The 26,894-nt window shown below is 32.9% G+C and overlaps 1 protein-coding gene across 1 annotated transcript in view; it reads right to left on the bottom strand.

The window, feature by feature from the left end:
- Positions 1–23,240, bottom strand: part of LOC136042050 (calcium-activated chloride channel regulator 1-like) — a gene marked incomplete at its 3' end in the record, with an annotated part of 60,125 nt that extends 36,885 nt beyond the window's left edge. Inside the window, 6 exon segments of the mRNA XM_065726908.1 lie at positions 1,796–2,557; positions 4,069–4,189; positions 6,598–6,760; positions 13,527–13,699; positions 16,338–16,462; positions 22,994–23,240. Of these exon segments, the coding sequence (XP_065582980.1) occupies positions 1,796–2,557; positions 4,069–4,189; positions 6,598–6,760; positions 13,527–13,699; positions 16,338–16,462; positions 22,994–23,161 (1,512 nt within the window).
- Between the last annotated feature and the right edge of the window lie 3,654 nt (positions 23,241–26,894).

The raw sequence follows: 26,894 nt of genomic DNA, 5'->3' as shown, positions 1-26,894 counted from the left end.
GCCTTCTCTCTAATGTATGAACTTATCCTCTCCTCCACCCCAGTCAAATTTCACTCGTGTACAACCATTCAGAAATACTTTTTGGTTTGGAGTGACTCATCCTAACTGCATAATTTCTATTCAAAGCTATTTAGCCAGTATTTGAGGAAGTGCCAAGAATACTACGTGACTATGAAGTTAAGAGATTACGAAGTAGAACGAGCATTAGAGGGGGGGAGGGTAAAACAAATAGGCCTAGAAATGAGAATAGTTTGATTTAGCGAAATAAAACTACCGAGAGGACATTTATCTGATAATTAGGGCCACGAGCCCCAAAAGCCCGATACTAAAGTTTTGGCCCTTATCTGTCTCACTTTTAATTGAATGGATACTTTTACAAACCTTCTTGCCACTTCTTGCATATGAGACAAAGGGAATGGCTTCACTTGTCTTTTACCAAATTTTGATCCTTATACGCTTGTTTCTGTTTGTTTGATGCACTCCTGGGCAGGCTGCCCACTGCGCAGGTCTCCTCGGTTTTATCAGAGAATTTCAGAGTGAAAGGTGTTCCATGTCAAATTTAAAATGTTAGCTGTCTGGCTGCCGTTCTGCCATGATCAGGAGTCAGACAATTAAAATAGACATCTGGTTTTTGTCACAAAGGTTAGAAAGGGTTCTTGAAGATTCTCAAAGCAAAGTCCTTTCAATCAAAGGGACAGTTATATTGAACTCCATCCAATGTGTCACTTTTGAGCCTTCATATTCACATTGCAAATACAACTGGCTGACGTGACAATTTAAACCCATGAGGTTGGCTTGCAGTATATACACGTACGCATACACAGACATACCGTTAATGTATAACTAATATATGTATACAATATAAAAATAATATAAAATAATATTAATATATACAATAATTAATACATAATGCAGCACTAAGTGTAGCTTAGTATCTACGATATAGCGACAGAAAGCTTCCTCAGATAATTCTTTGTCCATGGTGGTGCCTATGCATAACCCAGGATACTTTTGAGTGTAAATGTACCAAAATACTTTGAGCAAGCTTTTTTCAGTGGCAGTCTCTGCGTCTCATAATTTTTATAATGCACGAATGTATGCCTAACATCCTATTCAACTTTACAGACGTCACATAATGTATAATTATTGACTTCCATTTAAATGAAATACTCTTAATTCGAGCATGGCCTGTTCTAAAACTGAATATACTGAAAGCCAGGTGCCTGACTCGAAGGCATAGATTAGGAGGTTGGGTACCATAGTCATAGAATTCAATGATCTTGTTCTGAGACCTCTAAAAAAAACCTCTTTCTGCTTCTCCTTTAATGACTTCTCATAATAACATAGGATATAATTCACTGAATACTGACATAATAAATTTTCTTCATACCTAGCACCCCATTATGCTAGCTTATCTACCAGTTCATTTCACCTAAAATAAAAATGCACCTTTACCCATGTCGCTACAATCTCAAGCATCTAATCTCACCCAATTTCATCCATTGGTCTTCCTGCTGGCCTGAGACCAAACTTCAAATGATTCAGTACTGAGAGTGAATCACTACCAATCAAATATTTACCTTCTGGTAAAACACTTTCAATAAATTCACATAGTTTCAAAAATGCAAAAAAATCAAGCAAAAAGATTGACACTCTTATACACCTTACTATGCAAACAATTGCTTGTATGCTCTTATTATTATCAAACTTTCACGTTATCTATGGCCAATTTTCTTACCCAAGTTTACTCTTCTTTTTATAGTACAAGAAAGTTAAAGACAAAAAATCTACTTACGACTCTTAGGTTTTGTCTTACAGATTCAAATTCGGCCAGTATTCCCTCCAAGTTTGCATCAAGCTCTTCCGTTGAAAAAGCTCCTGAAAATTGGAAATGAGCACCGTTTGTCAAATTTGATATGCGTTGTAGCTGATTCGCTGGAGTTAAAATACCCGACTCTTGACTAATTATTTTGATTCCATTTTCGGACGCTAAAGATATGACATGGGGCTCCAAAAAACCAAATCGATAATCATTGCCTGCGTATCCTATGACGTACACTACTGCTCCAGCAGGAGCACCGTAATCCGATACTATCCGAATGGCTTTGTCAATAGGATACGAAAATGTTGAGGAAGTGTCAGTACTTTGAGTTACAGAATTTAAAGCACTTCCAACAATCGAACCACTTTGAAAAGAATCTTCTAAGTAAGTAATTGGAAGTCTTACATCAAATTTAATAGTTGTTGCACTAGAATATGTTGCAAACCCAAAATGTTTACCAATAAATGACTCAGAGGCACTAAGAAGGTGACTTTTTATAACTTCAATGTCAGCATCTGGATTAGTTGATAGTCCAGCATCAAAAATAGCAAATATCACAGGTGACGAAATTCTCTTAACTATTTTAAATGTCGTTGGCTTGGTATCGGTCCTGCTGCTTGGAAAATCTTCACCATGTTTCATCATGGTTTCCCATACGGATTCATAATTGCAGAGCTGATTTTGCTTTGAGGGAACAGCTTTTCTGTGATAAAGTGTATCGTCAAATTCTAGAGCCTGGAATATAATAGAGTTGTACATAATTTCTAGTGCCGTACCACCCTTTGGAAATTAGTGAAAGCTTGGGGAGTTTAGAAAAGTAATAAACTAAAAAAAGTACATCAGGATATTAGAAGAGATAGCAGCTTGTACACAGATATGCTAAAAAATATTTAGTTTAGCAGTAAAAGAGGTTTTAGATAGAAAATTCTTTGGTTCTGAGAGTACATTGCGAACACTGAAAGCCTCTAAAATTTTTCTCAAAGCTTATGGCTGCACAAACTTAAAAACATTATATAAAACTGTAAAAAGCAGGACACATTAAATAAAGGATTTTGTTAAAACAATGAGGTTCTAAGGACAATAGGGAATATTTTACACTATTGAAAATTACAAGTTTGATACATATGAAACAAACCCAAGAAGTAAGCCAGCTTTAGAGTCCTGTTAATTGCTCGTATCTTTTACACTTGCCCTCATTATGTAATAAACTTTCGACCACTCCATCTGGAACACCAGATATTTCCACATAATTGACCTTTACCAACCTTCCCCCATCTGAAATATATACTGCCCTGCTCTAATTGAGGGTTTACCACTTTTCTTGATATTTCGATAAAGAGAACAAGTTATTCATATTTCAAGAATTACGTCCTAACTTTTTAAGGAAGGAAATTATAAACTTTCTTTCTCCTGATATTCCTCCTAAAATTTATCGCCTACGATGCTAGTTAGTGGGTAAAAATTAGTAAGTAAAACAGATTTTAAATCAAGGATTTTGACGGGGATGGTTTATATAACAAAGAAGCTGGATTAAAATAACAGAAAAAAAATTTGAAAAATTAGATTTTCATTGTCGCTTATGCTGATTCAAAAGTCTTGGCACCTCCAAGGTCTAGACATGCTTTCTTTGCTAAAAAAAAAAAGACTTTTAAGTGTACACAAACGAAAAAATCTATTTTATTTTCAAATCCCTTTTCTTGCTTTCCTTGTGTATGGCTTGAACTTTTGCTAGTTTTCAAGTCTAACTAATACGGTGCTAATTAATACATGGGGATGCTCTTAAGTCAAAATAGATGGTCAATAAATATTGTCTATTTCAACGCGATTTAGCTAAAGCAAGAAACTCAGGTCTGCGTTCAGATTATTTTTGAAGAGGTTAAATTATATTGCATACCTCTCCAAGAATATGTATCAGATATTTATTGTGTTTTAACGGTTGGATAAGCCCCAGAAGAAGTGTTAGATCCAAAGCTTATCTTCATAATTGGGCCGCAATATCTCACCAGCAAGAATCTTATGGCGATATTTATTTGCATAAACTGCTTGGATTAACAATGTAATTATCTTTTATAAGTGTTAATTATTTACAAGATTTGTTTATTTTACCTCTCCACCAGTTATTTTATTGACAGTTTAATAAATTTTCCTGCTCTCAAGAAGAGAGCTGACTATGGTGAGGGTTTTTCCATTCATGATTTTTATTTTGATGATGTGGTAGAATAGTTTAAAAGCAAATCAGAACTTACGCTTGGAAGGTAATGGAAAGACATGAGTGAAACTGATGTAGCATTGTCTTCATTCGGGAAAAACCGGCAGTCAGCATCATAAACACCAGCTTCGGTCGTTGTGCAGTTAGCACCGTCAATCCTTGTAATAGAAACAATAATAAGGGCATAGAACTATTTTTTTTAGATTAATATACGAATTATAGTTAGAAGATAAAAGCTTGTCGTTCAGTCCATGTTGGTGGTAAAGAAAAAGAACTTTAATAAAAGAAGTCATGGTTAAAAGACCTAAGATTCTCTTAGCACATTCGTACTTTATACCGAGGAGCAAATGATTCAAAAGGAGACGCAATTGAACCTTGCCAGTAGAGTTATAATAGTCTACTTAACAAAAATGCCCCATCTCTTATAGGCCATAGAGCCTTTGTGGGAAAGACTTGTGATTGTGATAATGATTTGTTTTTGTTTGGTTGAAATATATCTTATATTTTAAAACTCAGCAATAGACTTTAGAAATAATTTGACTAACACTAAGAAGATTAGCTACTGTGAGATTCTCAACATGTTCACGTTTCATAAACCAGCAATTTTTGGCAGGGAGGGTGCTTCAATAGTATTCTATTCGAAACTGTAAAAGTTAATTCAGATATAGGTTTCCTAACCTAACAGTTCGTCTAGTTTTGCTTAGGTGAAATATCACAGCACTAATTACACAAAAAGTGTGCTCAGGTTCATCACTTATTAAATTAAATATAAAACACAAGTTTATTCAACCAAAAGTAAGGGGAAAAATTAAAACTTTAGACGATCAAAATTATCACGGACATGAGAAGGGGATGCTTCTCATCAACACCTCGCTCTATACGCTAAAGTTTTTTAGTAGTTTAAAAGAAAAGCTTCTTATTGTTCTAATTAAACAACCTTTGTGTTTCAGGAGTCGTTCTTAAGGAACTGGGATAAAATTCAAACTTAGAGTAAAGAGTAAAGCATTGAGGAGGAGCCAACCCCCTCATATACGTAATAATTTCTGTTTTGTTAAGTTTTAATCTTGTTTTAAATTGAAAAACCTTGTTTAAACAAAAAATTCTGATCATTTTTCAAAATAGAGTAGAGAAATATGCCTCCATCTCCATGGAAAATACCCACCTCTTCATATGTTCTCTAGACAATTCAGTCCTGGTGAAAATTCACCTCGGACAGTTGCCCTTAACATCTCCACGCGTAAAATTGAGTCAGCAAACAGAAAGCACGATATAAGAAAAATTTTGTGTTGGAGTCCTGGCAAATTCTTCCTGAGCCTTAACAAAAAGGAAAAAATGACTAATTCAGAGCGCAAATAAATAGCCTTAAGAAATTGAAAAGGGATTGTTGATTTAGCTTATATCATGACTTTATAACTAGTTAAAAACGACTTTTTCAACAAAAACAGTTTCTCGATCGAAAAAAAAGGCCACACTAAACCAAAGACCTATAGCAATAAATTCAATTAATAATTCAAGCGTTCAACGAATACAATTATAATCAATAAACACACAAAGAAAAAAAAACAGAAATTGAACCATACTGAAACAATTTTTTACCCAGTTGTATGTTTTTATTTGTCACGACATTAAAAAGACCCTCCCAGATTTCTACTCTGAGCCTCCCTTGAGAGTTGGCAAAGAAATGACTCTACTTGCCCTTTCAGGCCTTTCATCAGTCACGTTTAGTTTGGAGTCAGTAATTTTTTCGATTATTCTTTCTTCATTGAAGTCTCCTTAATTAGAGGAGTAAAGGAAACAAGGTTGTGCAGATCAGAAAAAAACAGGCTGCTTGGCTGTTTTCTGGTGACATTATTTAAGTGGCCGGGGTTGTGTGAAGGAGAGGCAAAGAAAAATTTGAATCTTTCAACCAACAGAATCTCTGACTGTCTTGAACCAATTACAGAACTAATATTAAACAAGTTTCCTTTTTTCCATTATAAAACCCAAGTTTAAACAATTGCCATTTTACATTATTTACGGTCCTTGACCCCGAGTCTGTAAGTTTCATGTCACCCGAGGAGAAACATCTTTTGGCTATTAAAAAAAAATTCAAAACTTCGACTGCTATCTTAGAAGTTTATGGAGGGGAGGTAACAAAAAGGGCAATGGATAAGGGTTAGCTGCACTTCGTTTCTTTTGACTCGTAAAAACGGCAATAAAAATATTAATTTCTAATCGAAGACTCAGAGGTCCCTGTGTTTACTCCTCCCTTGCAAACTGAAAAAATGAATAATTGAATTTGTACCCTGTGAAAAAAAGAATTTAAAGCTATAGGACGCTATAGGACTTCAATATATATATATATATATATATATATATATATATATATATATATATATATATATATATATATATATATATATATATATATATATATATATATATATATATATATATATATATATATATATATATATATATATATATATATATATATATATATAATAGAGAGAGAGAGAGAGAGAGAGAGAGAGAGAGAGAGAGAGAGAGAGAGAGAGCATTATTGAAGATAATATAAAATACAAACGTTTGGTATACACCATCGAGATCATCTTTAGCAGAATACACAGCAACCTGTTCGGTCCTTCCCGGTGGGAAGTAAAAATAGGGAAATCTGGAATCACCAGGAAAGCCATATTCTTCAAAAACACCCCAACGAAAGTGAGCCCATTCGTGAATGAATGCCTTTTCTGAAAATAAATGAATAATAAAAAGTAATATAAGAGGAGTTAGAAAGAATCAATTGGAGAAACACTTTGAAAGCCGTCAGTATGTATATTGTCAAATGGATGAATCTAATAGCAAGTATTGTATACTATCCTAGAAAACCACAGAATATATGAGTAGTCACCAATGCAATACTTCTACAACGCACATAGGGTGTATACTAAAAGCTGCCAGACCCCTTCAGATGCCGGTGCTAGTGACTATTGAACTATTATGTACACCTGACTGTTACGTAATACTTTTAGGGCGTTTTTCTTAATACATTAGGGGTGTAATACTTTAGGAGCATCGAGGGTCGCTTTCATCAGGCAAATTGACGTATTTCAGTAAAAGTAAATTAAGGCTTTGATATTATTAACTCGGGTAAGTATTTCACAATAAAGAAACATTTTTCAACGAATTGACGATTTATTTTTTACAATAAATAATTGATTTGGGAGGTGTCTGTAAGCGACCTTAAAAACTAGACATTTTTTCAAGAAGTCTGATGGAGTGCATGGGATATGAGGGCAAACGGGATGATTTGCCAGAGATGAATTTAACGGGAAGTGCAAAACATGTTGAAATTAGAATTTTTAGGGGTCCGGTTATTTGGAAAACAAAAAATTTAACATCTATGTCAGGTGAATCTCAGTCAAAAAGAGGTTCCTCCACCAGGAAGCCGAGGACAGGAGTGGCTCCAAAATTGCAAAGCGGCAAAAATGCAACCACATCTGTGCTCCCCCTGCAAAGCAGAGAAGATATATCCAATTTTTTGTTTCCCCCTGCAAAGCCTAAAGACTTCATTGCCCACAAACAGATAAATCCCCTTAAGTAAAATTGCAATTATTTGAATCCCAAAGATAGCAAAAATAACAGAATTATGCCAGTGAATAGGGGGGCCTACCCCACGAAAATAGATATAGGTACCAGTCTGTGGAGACGGATTGGTTGAGAAAGCCATCTTGCCGTTCAGGAAATTTCAAAACTCGCTCTTGTAGAGTGACAAGGTAACCTTAGATGTAGAATCCAGACTCACGGACGTGTACAATCCATTAAACTTGAATCGTTTTAAAGACAAAGCCAATGTAATCTCAGTCACACGCACAAAGAGATGTTAGTAATACCATGATTGGCAGAGGTTTTCTAGACATTGGGTGCAGAGGATTGTGATGTTATGGCCATGGTTGCAATTATTAAATAGCAAATAAGAAAATTTCACGGTTGCGCAACATAAACTATCCAGTTTGTCTATCACCAGAGGACGAGTTGGATATTAAAGATAAGAAAATGCGTTGGTTTTGTAAGAGAAAATTTGGTGAGGGTAATGGGAAAATGCCAGAACGTTATGATGATTATTTGAGAATCAAATTTTATCGCAGGGGGGGGGTCGTAACTTTTGTGGACTGGCCCACAAATGTTGTAGTTTAAATATTAAGCAGCAATACTTTCTACCGGTTAACATCTACGATACCAACTAGGAAATGAAATTCATATTATCAGTGTTTTCCCGTTTCTAGAAGGGTGAAGTTGTGGAAGAAGCATTGGTAAATGGTTCTTTTTCTTATATCATACCTAAATCATCTGAGAAGCTTATAATCTTAGATTTAAAATGGAAAACAATTGATAATGGTAATACCTGCATAAATAACATCCGTTTTTTAGACTCCTATAGTTTTTTCCCTGAATCCCTAAGTAAATTATTTCAAGTAGAGAAAGGCGACGATTTTAATAGTTTCACACTCCTTAAACAGCGCTTTCCAGATAATGAAATGCATGATGTATTGAATTGAATTTGCATATACCTCTATGAACACTACAGCTCTGCCTCGAGGCTAAGGGAGGAAAAACTGCCACCCATCAAAGCCTTTTTTAATTCACTTTACAACCGTCAATGCACCACTGCTGATTCTGAACTAGCTAAATAATTTTGAGCCAAGAGGGTTTAAAAATTGGAAGGGTTATTGATATACCTGGTAAGTGATATACTGACGGAGTGGGCTTTTTTATATGTAAAAACACGCAAACAATCTACTAGGAATTTAGGTCAGATGTTGGGTATTATTTTTCAACTCCTAATTTGGTGATAGATTTAATCTTTAAAATCAGTGAAGTGAAAATAGTTCTGATTACCAACGTGGATCATCACTTATTTATAGAGAGATCCACACGGGGAGGGTTTGTTTTTCAGGAAACCTTATCATGGAAATCGACCTGAATGGAAAACGCACCTATTAAAGGTTGGATGCGATTTTTCTTGATATGAACTCTCTTTATCTGTCAGCAATGTCTTACTAATCTTCGTATTGCGTGGATTACAAATAGCTGGACAATCCTTGCGATACAAATCTCCCCGATATTGTCACTGTTGAGGAGAATGAATCATACGGATAGTTTTTCAAAACTGATGGTGGAATACCTATGAAACTTCATAACTTGGTAAAGGATTTTGTTTTCCCGTGCATAGACAGACCCCTGTCTAAGAACTCACTGAGTGTCTTTAATATTAATTTGATAGAGGATGGCGGTTTTAATTGGATATCTTTAAAAAAAAAACTTATTGCCGACCTTTATCCGAAACAGAATATTGTTGTACACCAGGTTCTTTTTTGGCGGATGGTAGTCAGTGTTTTCAGGCTTACAAATATTCATAGAGCCCTCCAGTTCGATCAAAAGCCCTGTGTGAAGACGCTTATTGACATCTTTGTCAATAAACAGTATGAAGCAGAGACAAAGGTTGAAAAGTAGATCTTTAAACTAATTTTAAATTGAGCCGTTGACAAAATTTGTGACATTATAGCCAGCCCAAAAGATAGTGCTCGAATCTTAGCCAATTGAAACTTTACATCGTCTACCATCATAGATTTCAATAGGGTCCTTTTACGAAGAAAAAGAGAAGTGATATTTAAAACAAAAACATCACTGCTGGCAGTCCGTTTTGGAGCTTTCAAAGAAACTCATGTTAGAATTTAATTAAAATATTTTTAAGCTAAATTGGCTAAGGGAGGGGCAAGTTCAAGTGATTAAAGCATAAACTGCTTCAATCCTGTTAAAAGTTATAACAGAAAATCTATGGATGATTTGGAAAATGTTAAGCACATTAGCTCTCGAATGTATTAAACCAAATGGGATGAATTCATTTAGCCAGAGCTAACGAGGCGCCAGGCCCCAAATAAGTTATTATTCCTATATCCTGAGACGGGGAGCGACTTGATTTACCCCAGTGTGTTTGCAGGTCCGAAGTTTTACTCTGTAAACGCACAATGAGGATATGAAAAAGTCTACATGAGAGTGCCAACACACCATGAGAAGGAAAATTTCGACATTAGGGTTTATAGATACTGTTTAGAGAATAATTTAGTTCCAAGATGAAGGTCATTATAATATTCTTCTTAGAATTAAAAAAGTACACGGTTAAAGCCAGGAAAAAATTCATTTCGGCCATATCAGACATGGTCTACGTATGCACGGGTAATGTAAAGGCACTACCACATGGACAAAACTAAGCTCGGACCGGAATGAATGTGTATGGTACAGAATCATATCAATCTGGAGAAAATTCTATAGTTTGCGGGAGGAAGGTCAATCCCAAATTTTTTTGTCAGTCACTATCTTAACAGTGTTTTTATATGTTGGCGCGAAGCGGAATCGTTGCTGTTTTAAAAAGTGTTATAAATGTTGTTTTTAAAGTGCTAATATATTTTAATTCGACTAAAGAAATATAGTCAAATATCAAACGATGATTTTAATTCATTTTCAGAAAATACTAACGCACCGTGAGGTGAAGATGATTCGTTTTTTAAAAGTAGCAAGAGAAGGCGTCTTAATATCAGTGCATAGGCTGTTAGTATACAAAAGGGTAGTGGACACTTCACTACTTGTTTATGCTCAAAACGCTCAAGCTTTTTAACGAGTTTGTAAGAATTTTTGAGAAAAGAGTTTATAAGATTGCTGAAGCCAGAAGTTTAAACTTCCCTACCAAACTGACTCAATTCATTAGACTTCAAAATAAGCTAGCGAGTAACCATTTACAGAGGTAGCCAAGTAGAGGTTACCGAGGTAACCAGCTCTTTCTCGACATTACAGAGTACACGGCAGTCATTATCGAAAAACTAAAGCCTCTTTCCCATTGCCTATATTACAAGCAGGTCTTTTGACTCTAGGCGAGTTTCAAAGACGTCAGAATAGCCCATAAAAGAATATTTTACCTGAAATCAGTGTTCTTAGTTGCTATGCAGATGTCACTCTATTGCACTCAAAGAAAGTTGATGAAGTTCCTAATGCTCTTGAATTCATCTTTGAGCAAGAGTCTTACAGGAAAATTCAAATAGATCAAGGTAGCGAATTCGTTAATCCACATGTAAAAAGGGTAATGTTGAAATACAATGCAAGGCTCTATAATGGTCATCGTCCGATAAAGGTAGCTAGGCTGAACGATTGGTAAGAGCTTTTCAACTCTTAATCTCAAAATATTATGCATTGAAAAAAACTACGGCTTTTATTTATGATTAAGATAAAATCAAGTTAATTAAAATTCAGCGTCCTCATTAATCTCCGTCCAATCTTAGTTCTCTGAAAGTTCATCGGAGAGCCATGATACACTTGACATTTTTCTTAAGCAATATTCAAATGAAAATTAAGTGAAAAGGCAGAAATTCGATATTTGTCATAAAGTTTGAATCAGTTGAACCATTAATGTTTTTGAAAAATAGAAATTCTTATGGTAACCTGATTTTTATATAGCATCAAAAGTCTTAGACACTAAATCTGTAACACATCCTGTACGTGATATGAAAGATAAAGAGATTCTTGGTGGTTTTTATGAGTATGAATTACAAAAAGTAAAGCAATAGATTTTATCAGATTTAAAAGATATTAAATTGTCGAAATCACAGGGGTAACAGACAGATGCTTTTTCATTGGCTAGGATACAACTCTGATTTTGATTCTTTGATTGCTGCTTAAAATATTCACAATGCCCAATGATTTCTATGTAACATTCATCTCCAGTCTCTCTTACCCCCTCTATCATGGTTTGAATGAAAAAAGGGATTTTTTGAAAAAGCTTTCCCCCGCTTAATTTGATGGAGAGTATGAAGTTACTCTTGTTGATTGTATTCTCGAAAATATATATGATATCCTGAGATACATATATCATATATATAACATAAAAGTTAGAACAAACTATTGGCCTAAACTAACTTAATTAAAATCAGGTAGATTTAATTGAAATTAAGTAGTTGATGCCATCAAGTCATGGCTAATTCTAAAAAAAACCAAGACAGATAATCCCTGCGATGGCAGGTTGGGTCTATCATCCATCCGTCCATAGATCATTCCTAGGGTAGCACAAAGATAGATAGTCATAAAACTAAGGAATAAAACATCGAATTGATTTTGGGGTGACACGTGATGGACAACGCCCACTGGACATGTATGGAAAATAGGGGACTGAAATTTTCCAACATTCCTTGAGCCCCTCAGGGAAGTATAAAAATTGTTCTGGAGACAGTAATAAATCTCCACGCTCTTTTTATTTAGACTAAGCTTGAATAAGAATGTTGGGGGTGATTACACCCTTCCAACGGCAGATGAATGCTTCTGACATTTATTTTAAACCGTCATACTACATTGCTTTGCTTCATACTTTATAAAGTTTAAGTACACTGATGTATGAATGTGCATCAGCTACTATGAATGTGGGGTGATTGGTCATAGTGTTGGTAGGGGGAGTTGCTAGATGCATCAACAATTACATTTTAATACCCAAATTTATAAACTCTCAATGAAGCTTGCGATAAACATGGAATGAGTTTCTTTGTGTTGGGGAGAGGGGGACATAAATGTTTCGAAATGTTTATGTGGGAAAGTGAAATTTATATTTAAGGAGTCGGGTTTGAGTCGGTCAAATTTAGGGTAACCCTGGGTATACTATTGAAAACGAATAGAAATTTAAAAAAACGGAGTGTTCTCAAATGAAAGGTACAACTTGAAACGATTATAAAAGGCAACATTATAACTTGAAACGAGCCACAAATTATTCCATAAATGAAGGAGGCCAACTCCTGAATCCCTCGCTCTTAAATTGTTTTAAAAGTAATTTTTGTCCAAATAGTGTTAAATTTTAACATTAAGAACAGGGGATGAGGAGAGCCAGTCTCTCATAAATAGAATACTTTCTGATCGTTTTAGTTTCTCTTTACTCTGATTTGATTTTTTTTTTTTTTTTATTTAATAGCCGTAAGCCGTTCAGCGTCTGACGATTTGATGTTGGATACTTGCTTTAAATTTTAAAATGCTATAATTTCAAACACATAACTTTCCATTCTTTATACGGGTAATTTTTATTCTTTAGACCGTATTGTTCTTTTTTACTAAATTTTTCAGCAATTTTTCGTGCAAATGCATTCTGATGAAATACCCGGTTTTACAAACTGTAAATTTTTATATATTATGTCATTTGAAAAATCAAATTTAGAATATATTATAATATGTGTTCTTAAATTTTAGACATCCATTCAAAGATTGATAAGTCAATTTATTTGAACAATTTGCTTTATTCTAAACCAACGATTTTCCGCTATTTCTCTTTTTATTACTTTTATAAAATATTAACAACAATAATAAAAGTTATCTTTATAATTATCAAAGAGCATCTTTTGTTTTTAATCAATTTAAAATATAGAACAGTGTCATAAAGTAGTGTTTGAAAGAATACATAACTTATAAAAAACTAGACAGGGATCTTACCTTTACTCCCAAATATCTCAACAAATTGACCATTTCCTTCAACAAATTCCTTTGTCATTGATATGTAATCCCCTTGCATTCCACAGAGTCCAGAATGTGAAGTCCAAGGACCACCACCAAGTGGACTCTCCTCAGCATTGATAACCCGAATATTGGCATTTTCAAATGTGATTCTAAAAGAAGTTATAAGAAAATGTTTCTTAATGACTTAAAGGACAATAGTAACATAACAAATTAAATGTTAGCTTTAGTTTGAGTACGCTGAACAGTCAGTATAATTAAGGACAGATAAGCTACTGACAGTTACTGAGTCTGTATAGAAAATAAGATAGTAATTTATTATAAATATACTATTATAATTGACAATTATACTATTATAAATACAATATTATTATAAATTAATTATTATATACTATTATACTATTATTATACTATTATTATATGTGCCATTTATTATAAATATACTATTATAAATATATTATTTTATTATAGAAATACAAAGCAAAATTGCTTTGATTTCATTGGCGTACGTCTGAGACATGTATTTGTAATTCTTTCAAATTAAACCTGAAGTACATGTCTGATATGGATGTCAAATAAACCCTCCTTTTGAAACCTGATTGGCTCTCCCTAGATCCTGTGCGAAGTTCTTAGACAGTAAAAACTCAAAAATTATTCAGCCACAAGATTATTTGAAAGAGACTTGACTGATAGAAACCTTCCGTTTTTTGTGATATATCTCTCTCATTAAATGAGCTACAAGACATTCGTGAATTGCGAACAGTATTTCAAAGTTCTTCTTGTATTATTTTTCGTGGTACTACCGTACAAAGGCTGCCTTGCAGTGTGATTTTTCAAAACCCAGACTTTAGTCAATGGTATATTATTGTCTACTTTATATCACCTATTTCTAATAATCAGATTTTATTGGTCCCTTAATATTTTGTCAGCAATAGCTACATTTTTTATCAAAACTATATAAGTCCTAGCCTAGAATTTTCAAAACAAATACTCTAATTGTTCTGCCCAGACTACGCTGTAATTACTATCTATATATTCATTAATAACAGGCTTGAACTCAAATGATTACAACAATTACCATCAATTCAACCAGTATTTAAGATTTGCATTGGATTTCAGAGATATTTCTGAAATTTACCAAGTTTTCTTGCTTTTTTTTTTAATTGGTTCACCAATTCAGAGAAAATGCCCAAAAGTAACTGGTCCAATAGTCTCTCCGTTTTAATTTTTGAAATTCTTATACACTAAATGTAGAATATCTTAAGGTTTCTTAAATCCATCACAAATACCTAGCAGTTATTTCATTCGTTATATCTTTCATTTCTCTTCAGGAAAAGAACCTATCTAGGATTCCTAAATATAAAAATATTCCTGAAAAATTAAAAAAAGTTATAGCTTTTTTTTCAGACTATAATCAAACAGTCCGTGGTAACAAACTGTTAGTGTGCAACTCCGCCCAATAAAGACTATGAAACAGAATTTTCAGAACAATAGATACATCAAAGATATTGTCGTTTTGTACTGACCACAAATATATAAACTTCATTAAGTTTAATATTACCAATGAATAGCTATGAGCATGAGAAAAATAACCGGGTTTTCGAAAAAGGAGGAGACACCTCCAAAATTTTTAGATATCTTAATGAAAATTAAACCATTAGATTCAGCATATTAGAAAACCCTACTCTAGAAATGTCAATCTCCTATACACAAAAATGCGTAATTTTGCGTTTCTTTTTGCCAGAAGAAAGATCAAGGATGCGTGTTTATTTGTTTTTTTTTCCACTGGGGACATTGTATTGAACCAATAGTCATTGAGGATTGACATATAGCTCATTTGAACGGAAATCAAAATTATATTTCCCTTTTTAAGTGGCCAAATAGAACGGAAGGTAACTAGCACCCTTCACTAACCCCTTTCTTTCTCAAAGAAATCCATGAAAAAATTTAAGATGACTGTTTGATAAACCATAGTCTAAAGGTCTAATAAATATACATCTGGTGTCGACATGACCCTCCATAGTCCCAGAGAAAGGGCTATAAGCTAAAAAAAATTGTCCATTTTGTTTACATACAACATTTGTTATTGGAAAACAAATGATGATTTTTTGGGTGTTTTTGGAGGGAGCGGGTGGCTTTTCCACAGGGAGAATTTAAATTGAAGAGGAAAGTTTCCGGGTAAGATTTCCAGGAGAAACACTACACTGAGGTGATAGGGAAGGGAAGGATTTAAAGACAGTCAGAAATTAAATAACAAATTTTCAACTGAAAGCAAAGAGCAACATCAAAACTTAAAACAAAATGAAAATATTCTGTAAATCAGAGGGGCTGCCCCTTCCTCCACCCCACCTTCTACGCTAAAGTTTGGGTTTTTTGTTCTGATTCATTGTGAAAGACTACTCAAAAAAGAGGCGTTGAATTTGGACAAAAAGTAAAAAAAAAAAAAAAATTTCTAGGCTTTGGTAATACCAAGTCCATACAAATTTGTAGCTAACTTTAATATTTTCTGAGTGTGTTCAAACGAACAATGGCTGATTTTTCTTAAATAGGAACTGAAGCACTGATTCAGTTTATGTGCATTTGTTGGTTATACACACTTTAGGGGGGGGGGGGGGCAATTGATCAGAGCTGTCTCTAAAACATCCAAACGCGTTCGTTTGCATCATAATTTTCCTTAGGTTTCATCAATTTTGTGTTTTCGAATTTTGTAAATTTCTCCCTCCTTATCAGGCTCCTTCCTGCAAAAAAAAAAATTATTGCGCATACAGATGTTAATTGGGAGCAACTTACGCGCTGGATGCAGTATTGTTTGATCCGAGGCTCCAATTTGATGGTAAAGAAATAGTGATCTCATCAAAATATACTTGATTATGTGTTGCCTTGTTGAGTTTTTCTGAAGCACTTCCTATTAATCCCTATAAGAACAAAAATGTGTATGTAAAGCATGTTTATAATGCAAATGATTTCCGTCAAGATAGGTAAGGGTCATGAACATGACTACAATGCCTGACTAAAGGGCTTTAGCATTTAGACATTTTGCTTTTAATACAGCAAAAAGCACAATGCTTAATTCACAGTTCCTTGCATAATTATCTGCTAATAGCTTCTACAATTCGTAATATTCACCGAAAAATTCATTGTGTAAATCTTCTGTTTTTGTCTCCTTCCCTTTTGCACATTGTTTTTTGTTTTATAATTTTAATTTGTCAGATGCTTACTACGTATGTGATGAAAGCAATTCTGTAAATTTGTAGCTGAAGTTTAAGCTCATAAAAAATAGGCTAAAGTCTGTCCCGAGAAAGAAAACAGTGGCACCTTGCGTTACGTAGTGAAATCGTGAAGTCAAGCATAAAATATATAAATGACTGTATTAACTATTTTTTTTTTACCTTGCATTGGGCCAAAGATGAAAGAACGAGTTTACCAACAGAAAGCAATAAATATAATTGTACATCTTTTTATAAATATCAAATGTTCAATTTACCACTAAATTTCGTATCTTCATTTGCCTTTTTTTTGTAAAGCAACTAACATTCAAATTTGCATGTAATCATTTAAGGTGGATACATAAACAGACACAAATGGGAGGCATTAAGTAGTTAGCCAGTTGTTGCCTTTGATTGGTCACCGATGTTATTTATTCGTCCAATCACATGACAATAAAGCGATGATGGCACATTTAAACCTGTTACATCCTAAGAGCAAAATATTTCTTGTTTCCTGTTATACTGTGTTGTTGTCTGGCGTTTTACAAATATAACAGTAAATTAATCGGTTAAAAGAAAATTAAATTTTGACCCCTAAACTTTTCTAACCCTATATGCATCAGGCACCATCATCCACCTTTGCCATCTCTTAAAGTAGGTAAGCACATGTTGATGACCACCTCATACTTTTGTTACAAACTGTTGCATTTAAGTTCCTTAGATGGCAAGGCGCGGGGACAGCCACACTTTATCCTGACTTGTTAACATCAAATCTGACCTAGAACGAATTTGTGGCTTCAACCATGATGACCTCATTGAGATCATCCCTGCCTCACAACATTTCCCCTTACTGCCGAGGACACTAGCCTGTGAAATTTAACCATCCATCACCTTTTACCAACAAGGATACTACAAAAAATTAAAAGGGTACAGACTTAGGCTGGAAGCACTCCCCCTATTCTTTACATTTATTTGATCTTATGTGATGAGATGACTGAACTTTTTCCCATTTTGTACTCAAATATCCCTTTAAGCAAAGGAAAGCATTTACTTAGGATATTGATTAACCTAAAGAAACATAGGAAACATTTTTATTTGGACATTATTCCAATAATATCTGAAGAAAGTGTTGCTAAGGATGCTCACAGCTTTTACTCGCGAGACTCTTGACAGGGACCAGATTTTTATTTTATTTGCGTTTCAGCTTTAAAATTACATTTTTAATTCCTCGAGCAATTTAACCTGGTTTAAAGGCAAAAAGTTTTTCTCCCAAAAACAGAAGAAAACTTTATTTTTTCTTTCTGATTTCCTTAAAATTTATACTCGGAAGAACTTGGGCCGAAGAGCATCCCTGGTTTATTTTTGTTTCAGCTTGAAACTTGCATTCTAAATTCCTTGAACCATTTAACTCGGTTTAAAAGCAAAAAGTTTTTCTCCCAAAAACAGAAAAAAAGTTCAGTTTTTTTTTCTGAATTCCACAAAATTTATTCTCAGAAGAACCTGGGCCAAGGAGCATCCCTGGTACTGAGGTCTCTAAACTACAAGAACAAGCTATGGGAACAGGTATTTTGAAAATGGATTTTCTAGATGGGTCATTCCTTTTCTGACCGGCTTAAAATTCATTTTACTAAGAGCTCTTGTTCTAAAGTTTCTTGAGTTTTTCAATTCCTTTGAAATTGTTAATGGTCTTAACCTATATGTTATGGAGAAATTTCGTTCTTGCCCTTTAGCCTTGATTGGCATAAGGATTTTCTTTTTGTTTTAGTTCTTAAGAACTGAACCATATATTTGAAATAAATGTCGTTTTCGCTAAAGCACACAAAACTTTTAGGGAAGTATGAAGGTACGATAACTTCGTGAAGGCTCTTTTAGGTAGACTCCAATGACGCTCTAACCTCTTGATAGCTTAAAAAGACGGTAGCTCCCCTTTTATTATATTAAAAAAAAAAAATTCGAAAAAGAAATTTTTCAAAGAAAAGTAAAAGCCATCATAAACTTAAGATCGGAAGAAATAGAAACCTACAATAAGTCAAATCCAAAACGACCAGATATTACTTCTGAAGAATAAATAAAAACCAAAACGAACAGAAATTAAATAAACAGTCATAGCAAAAAAAATACAACAGGTACTAATATAAATGAATAAATAAATCCTAAAACGAGTAAAGCTTGATTTGAATATGTAAATCAAGCGTAAAACGAATAAGAATTACTGCAAACGAGAGTTTTGGAATTACCTCCTCTCACATTAAAAGTTTAAAATTTACTGCGTCATTAGTGCTTTACTGAAAACTGTTTGAGTCTTCAACACTCTTGGAATGTATAAATAGAATCAAAGTGAATATTTGATACATAATGGTATTAATTGTTGAAATGTCGTCAGTTTAAGATTTTTTTTTTTTTCAATGTAATTTTTATTTTCAATTTCAATGCTGGAATAACTGGAAAAGAAAATATTTGTCATATAATTCATTTTCAGTGAAGAACCAATGACGCAGTAGACTATAGACTTTTACAGTTAGGAAAGGGGTCAGTATCTACTCTTTTTTGTAGTGCAGCTAAATTTGTGTTTAACACCCATGGGAAAAACCAATAAAATTAAACTGAATAGTTTCTTGATTTCTCTAGTTACCCATTTAGAGCTGGGTCGACTCTGGCTGAGCTTACAGAGTCACGCCACTGACCCCTGTCCCAAACTAAATAACTGGTCACAACTGGGGTTGAACCCGTGCCCCTTGGACACAGTATTCCCACCCCAGCGCGCCAACCACTCAGCCAGGACGGCTCTACTGCATTATATTAATATAATGATATTAAATGCTGAAAGCTCATTAGTTCAAAATTTAATTTTACTGTAATTTTATTCTTATTTCAATGTTGTAATAAGTACAAAAGAAAATCTGTGCAATATAATGCGTTTTCTGTTGAGCGACAATGACGCAGTAGGTTTTAGGTATTTTTTCTATATTTTCTTAGGGGAGGGGTCAGACCTTAGAGAGAGTACTGGGGGTTACATCTCATGATTTATTATTGTTATTTTTGTTGGAGGAGGGGGATTGGGTTAAGGAGGGTCAGGGGTCATCTCCCATAAGTTTCGAAATAAAATATCGTTAATAATTTGTTGGGTTTTTTTTAGGAAGTACAGTCAGGGGTCAGCTCCCATTATTTTAGGAATAAAAGATTACTGATAAGTCCGTTTTTTGGAGAGAGTGATCAGGCCATAAAGAAAGAATAGGGGGGTCTGCTCCAATGGTTTGTGGAATAAAGAATCGTTTGTAAGTTGTTGTTTTTTTTTGGGGGGGGGGGTGATATAGAGGGAAGGCCGGATATCAGCTCCCATATTTTGGAGTAAAACATCTTTGAAAAAATTTTGCGCAGGGAGGCAGGTAGCCAGGACCAGGAGGTCTGCTCCTATGATTTACCGTTGATACGGTTTTTTGACTGAATAGAGGGGTATCGGACCATGGAAGAACAGGGGGGAAGCTCGAATAAGCTTTGAAATAAATTATCGTTAATGTCCTTTTTTCTAGTTGGGATGGGGGTGAAGCTTATCTGATCTTTGAACTATTTTAAAAACACTTGGATAAAAACCTTAAATTCCCCCTGGGCATCCCTTAACACTTTCCCCGTGGTTCTTGGTGGTTCTGCCGACCCTGGAGTTCTGTTATCTGATTTCGAACTGATTTTTACAAACTGGCTATCTAAAAAATTCATTCAGACGGATTTGGGGAAAAGAGGACAAGGGGAGGGACAAGGACCCTCCAGTCCCTTTTGATTCTTAAAAGTGGGACTAGAACTTTCAATTTCCAATCGAATAAACCCCCTCCAAAGTTTATACGATCACATCTTCTATATAAACCTTATGTGCCCCGGGAAATAATTTACAACACTAGCCCCAAGGTTTTTGGGGGTTGTTTAAACCCCACAGTTTTCACTATATGATCTTGGGTCTATTTTGAGCAAAAGGAGTATCTGAAATTTTTATCAGATGCATCTGGGGAAAAAAGAACGTGGGGGGGGGGGTAGTTGCCATCTGATTACTTTTGACTCATAAAAAGGGGACTAGAAATTTCAATTTTTAATCATTTGAGTCTCCTCTGAAGCTTATACGACCATAGCTTCCATAAGACACTTGTAAACCCATGGGATATAAGTTATAGCCTTTCCCCCGGGCTATGGGAGGTTATATTGAGCCCGAAGTTTGTGTTGTTTCATCGTTTGACTATCTAATATAAAATGACTATCTAAACATTTTGATCAGACGCATTTGGGGGAAAAGGGTGGGTGGGGTATAGATGCCCTCCATTCACTTTTAAAAAAGGAACTATAACTTTCAATTTCCAATCAAGTGATCCCCTTTTAGGTTTAAGCCCCCTTCCATAAAAACTGTTGGTGCCACCAGGGCCTAATTTACCACGAGGGCTCTGGGGGTTGTGTCAATCCCAGAGTTTTTGTTATGTGATATTTAAAATATTTTTCATCAAATGGATACCATAAATTTCTTATCAGATGTGTGTGTGGAAAAAAAGGCTTTGAAAAGGAACTTAAAAAAATGAACTAGAGCTTTCAATTTCCATTCAAATGAGCCCCTTTTGAAGTTTCTAAATGCATCCTTTGCATAATATACCCCCAGAACCAAACTTATAACGCCAAATCCCGGGTTTTAGGGGGTTGTGTAGACTTTGGAGATTTTTATATCTGTTTTTGAATATTTTTTACACAATTTTATCCCAAAATTTTTATCAGAAGCATTTGGGGGGGGGGGAGGGCATAGGACGGCTAATTGCCCTCCTGTTACTTTTGATTCTTAGAAATGGCACTAGAACTTCTAATTTCAAATCGAATGAGCCCCATTCGAAGATTATAAGACCACCTCTTCCATATGAAGTGCCATATGAAAACTAATAAATAAATAAATAGATGATAAGACATCGGAACCTTAAGACCTTTACTAAAGGCAACGCTATAGCGTTGCATCTCACTTATATATAATAAGTCATGCTAATTGTACATTCTGCTTGATTATTTATTATAATTTCTGTTCGTCTCAGTTTTACTTATTCAGGCATGGTAATATCTGTAGATTTTTAATTTGAATTATCATAGGATTTATATCTAACTGCCTCATGTTTTGATTTCGTTCTTTACTTTTTTTGCAACGCTTTTTTGAAAACTCTTTCAAAATAAAAGAAAAGAAGACAGAAAAGTAAAAAATTTATAGAATTAATTTTACGATTGTATTTATTAAAAGAAAGAGGGAGAGATATAGTAAGACGGAGAAGGAGAAAGCAAGAGAGAGAGAGAAATACAGAATGAGAGGAAGAGACAGAGAGAAGAAGAAAGAAAGAAAGAGGGGGAGGGAGAGAGAGAAAGAGAAAGAGAGCGAGAGAGATAGACTGACAGACAGAGGGAAAAATACATTTTTATATGGACTTATTTCGTAGATCCTTCTATGTCAATGTATCGTTTTATCGGTGTTTAGTGCTCCAAAGTTAGAAGAAGGTGAAATTTTCATGTTTGATTTTTAAGTAAAAACAAGGTAGATTTTGCCATAAAATATTCATGAGTAATGTTGACTATACGCTGGACAGAAAAATTACCAACAAGTAAATATACAGCGGTACTAACCTAACACCTATTCTGGAAATTATCACCAGACGGCACTGGACGTACTAAAGTCACTAAGTACAACTGAGTTATGGCAGGCAGCTACATGATGAGTGCAGTTCAGTGCCCATGGTTCTTTAAAGTCAAGACCAAAGTAACTTTGACTATGATAAGTCAAAGTAGTTGTATAGTCAAAATAACTTTGACTATACAAAGTAACTATGCATGTTCAAGTCGTAGTATTCTTAAGTCTAACTATGTGAATAAAGACTCCAATTAAAACTTACAAGTTCTTTATAAATCGTTTAGTCTAAAACTCAAGGTTCCACATTTTGTTAAGTTTGAAACAATCTTTATTTCTTATTTTATACAAAAAAAAAATCAAACAAAATTTTTTCTTGCAAACCAAAAATTTTAAGATATAATAAATAGCATTGGGTCATACTAAAATTTTACACATACTGCGTATTTTTCACGAACCGTACTTTCCAAACTCCTTTGCTAAGAACATCATTGAACAAAAAACTAAATTTTCTACTTCTTTGATATTATAAAAAATAATACCACCAAATTGGGTATATTATCAAGGCGGCACTGTTACTCTTGAGAGTAAAAAACAGGAAAACAAAATACCTTTAGCTGTTCGATGAAATTTTCCTCATCAGAAACTACAACATTATCTGCAATGCTAATAATAACATCCTTATAACCGCCATTTACAATCGATATTTTATTCTTTTTGCAGAAGGCAACATAAACTAGGAAGCCAAATATTATTAACAGTTTGTATATTATTGACATATTTCAAGAATTCAAAAAAATCGACTAACAAGCTATTGCTATTGCTTTTCACTTTTTTTCTGTCTTATCTTGAGTTACAAAATTAATAGTAGGAGCTACGTGTTTGACATTAAAAGGATAATAAATAAGATAAGAATATATCTTTTTTGTAAATCTTCCTCTAAGAATCTTTTCCAGAAAAGATAAACAATTTGACGTAAATTACAGATATGTGTTTTAATATAGATGACAAGCTAAAAATAAAAGGTTTAAATTGACCCAAGAACGTTTTTTCTCCAGAAAATGACTATGAAAGTTCTAAGATTCCCAGGTTTTTATTTTGCGAAATACGGGTAAGATTTAACAACTGGTCATAGTCGAGGAGGCTTGCTTACTTTCCAGGAGACAGAACTTGCCAAACTTGATGCTAATCTAATTTCAAATACATTGGTAACACTTTATCCTTAAAACGAGGCTGCCACTTTTCTCTACCTCTGATTGGTAAGATAGCAAATCCAGGATAATATATAAAACGAATACTACGAGAATTCATGTAATATCAAGGTTACATTTCTCCATTATCGTCTTGGCGATTTAGGCAACTGTTATAACGGTGAGCAAGCTTTTTAAAACGGGCTTATATACACACATATATATATATATATATATATATATATATATATATATATATATATATATATATATATATATATATATATATATATATATATATATATACCTAGTATTCTATATAATTTGAAGAAGGGACTTACTTAAGGGAAAAACAGTTCATCAAAATATAAAGGAACTCAAAGACTCAAAGATACCATGACACATCATAAAAATTCACTAGCAGTGACATTTAATGAGAACAGTATAATAAAACAACATTTTTGATCGTATATTATTTTCTTTGAAACTTTATTTTTTATATTCAACCCTACTTTCTTCCACAGTCAATTGAAGATAACAAAAAGTCTTTGTCCATGGATACAGAAGTTTTACCATTGGAAAGTTGGATATAAGTTATAATTTTGAGGTTAACAAATGGAAAAATATTGAGGCTGATAATTTTCTTAAAATAGAGGAATCAGAAATGTTATACTAAGCTTGAAAGGTAAAATAAGAATTTAAAAGTAATATATTGAATAAATAATTACGATAAGAGCTGAGTTGGGAGCCTTTCAGTATATTGGCAATTCGACACAAACTTTATTTTCTTATTTGGCTTGATTTTTTCCAGTAAAGATTTAAATAAAAAGCATAATGACTATTCTAAATATAACATTGCACATATTGTAATCATTAGAGTTTGCCCTGTTAGATGCAAGAGCCAAAAACTCTTTTTTCCTACTTTCTTGTTGGTTTTGTCTTGTGAATTTTTCACTTGACAATTGAAAAAAAAAACAGCCAGAAACTTTCACTTTGCTTAAAAAGAAGCCCAAAGGAGAAAGCTTTGAACCTTAAAGTTTCCGCCCTACGCTGCCCTAAGTTCCCGTGCTAATCTATACAGATAAAGTTCTATATATAAAAAATAATCCATATAATAAAGTTCCCGCCCTAATCTATATAGATAAAGTTCTATATATTATAAAGAATCTATATAATAAAGTTCCCGCCCTAATTTATATAGATAGAGTTCTATATATAATAAATAATCTATATAATAAAGTTCCCGCCCTAATCTATATAGATAAAGTTCTATAAATAATAAATAATCTATATAATAAAGTTCCCACCCTAATCTATATAGACAAAGTTCTATATATTATAAATAATCTATATAATAAAGTTCCCGCCCTAATTTATATAGATAAAATTCTATATATAATAAATAATCTATATAATAAAGTTCCAACCCTATTCTATATAGATAAAGTTCTATATATTATAAAGAATCTATATAATAAAGTTCCCGCCCTAATCTATATAGATAAAGTTGTATATATAATAAGTAATCTATATAATGAAGTTCCCGCCCTAATCTATATAGATTAAGTTCTATATATTATAAATAATCTATATAATAAAGTTCCCGCCCTAATTTATATAGATAAAGTTCTATATATAATAAATAATCTATATAATAAAGTTCCCGCCCTAATCTATATAGATAAAGTTCTATATATAAAAAGTAATCCATATAATAAAGTTCCCGCCCTAATCTAATAGATAAAGTTGTATATATAATAAGTAATCTATATAATGAAGTTCCCGCCCTAATCTATATAGATTAAGTTCTATATATTATAAATAATCTATATAATAAAGTTCCCGCCCTAATTTATATAGATAAAGTTCTATATATAATAAATAATCTATATAATAAAGTTCCCGCCCTAATCTATATAGATAAAGTTCTATATATAAAAAGTAATCCATATAATAAAGTTCCCGCCCTAATCTATATAGATAAAGTTCTATATATTATAAATAATCTATATAATAAAGTTCCCGCCCTAATCTATATAGATAAAGTTCTATATATAATAAATAATCTATATAATAAAGTTCACGCCCTAATCTATATAGATCAAGTTCTATAAATAATAAATAATCTATATAATAAAGTTCCCACCCTAATCTATATAGATAAAGTTCTATATATTATAAATAATCTATATAATAAAGTTCCCGCCATAATTTATATAGATAAAGTTCTATATATAATAAATAATCTATATAATAAAGTTCCCGCCCTAATCTATATAGATAAAGTTCTATGTATAATAAAGAATCTATATAATACAGTTCCCGCCCTAATCTATATAGATAAAGTTCTATATATAATAAGTAATCTATATAATGAAGTTCCCGCCCTAATCTATATAGATTAAGTTCTATATATTGTAAATAATCTATATAATAAAGTTCCCGCCCTAATTTATATAGATAAAGTTCTATATATAATAAATAATCTATATAATAAAGTTCCCGCCCTAATCTATATAGATAAAGTTCTATACATAATAAATAATCTATATAATAAACTTCCCAACCTAATCTATATAGATAAAGTTCTATATATTATAAATAATCTATATAATAAAGTTCCCGCCCTAATTTATATAGATAAAGTTCTATATATAATAAATAATCTATATAATAAAGTTCCCGCCCTAATCTATATAGATAAAGTTCTATATATTATAAAGAATCTATATAATAAAGTTCCCGCCCTAATCTATATAGATTAAGTTCTATATATTAAAAATAATCTATATAATAAAGTTCCCGCCCTAATTTATATAGATAAAGTTCTATATATAATAAATAATCTATATAATAAAGTTCCCGCCCTAATCTATATAGATAAAGTTCTATATATAAAAAGTAATCCATATAATAAAGTTCCCGCCCTAATCAATATAGATAAAGTTCTATATATTATAAATAATCTATATAATAAAGTTCCCGCCCTAATCTATATAGATAAAGTTCTATATATAATAAAGTTCTATATATTATAAATAATCTATATCATAAAGTTCCCACCCTAATCTATATAAATAAAGTTCTATATATTATAAATAATCTATATAATAAAGTTCCCGCCGTAATTTATATAGATAAAGTTCTATATATAATAAATAATCTATATAATAAAGTTCCCGCCCTAATCTATATAGATAAAGTTCTATATATAATAAAGAATCTATATAATAAAGTTCCCGCCCTAATCTATATAGATAAAGTTCTATATATAATAAGTAATCTATATAATGAAGTTCCCGCCCTAATCTATATAGATTAA

The sequence above is a fragment of the Artemia franciscana genome, unplaced genomic scaffold (assembly GCF_032884065.1).
Source record: "Artemia franciscana unplaced genomic scaffold, ASM3288406v1 PGA_scaffold_58, whole genome shotgun sequence".
Taxonomy (NCBI): domain Eukaryota; kingdom Metazoa; phylum Arthropoda; class Branchiopoda; order Anostraca; family Artemiidae; genus Artemia; species Artemia franciscana.
This window is presented reverse-complemented; position numbering and strand designations above follow the sequence as displayed.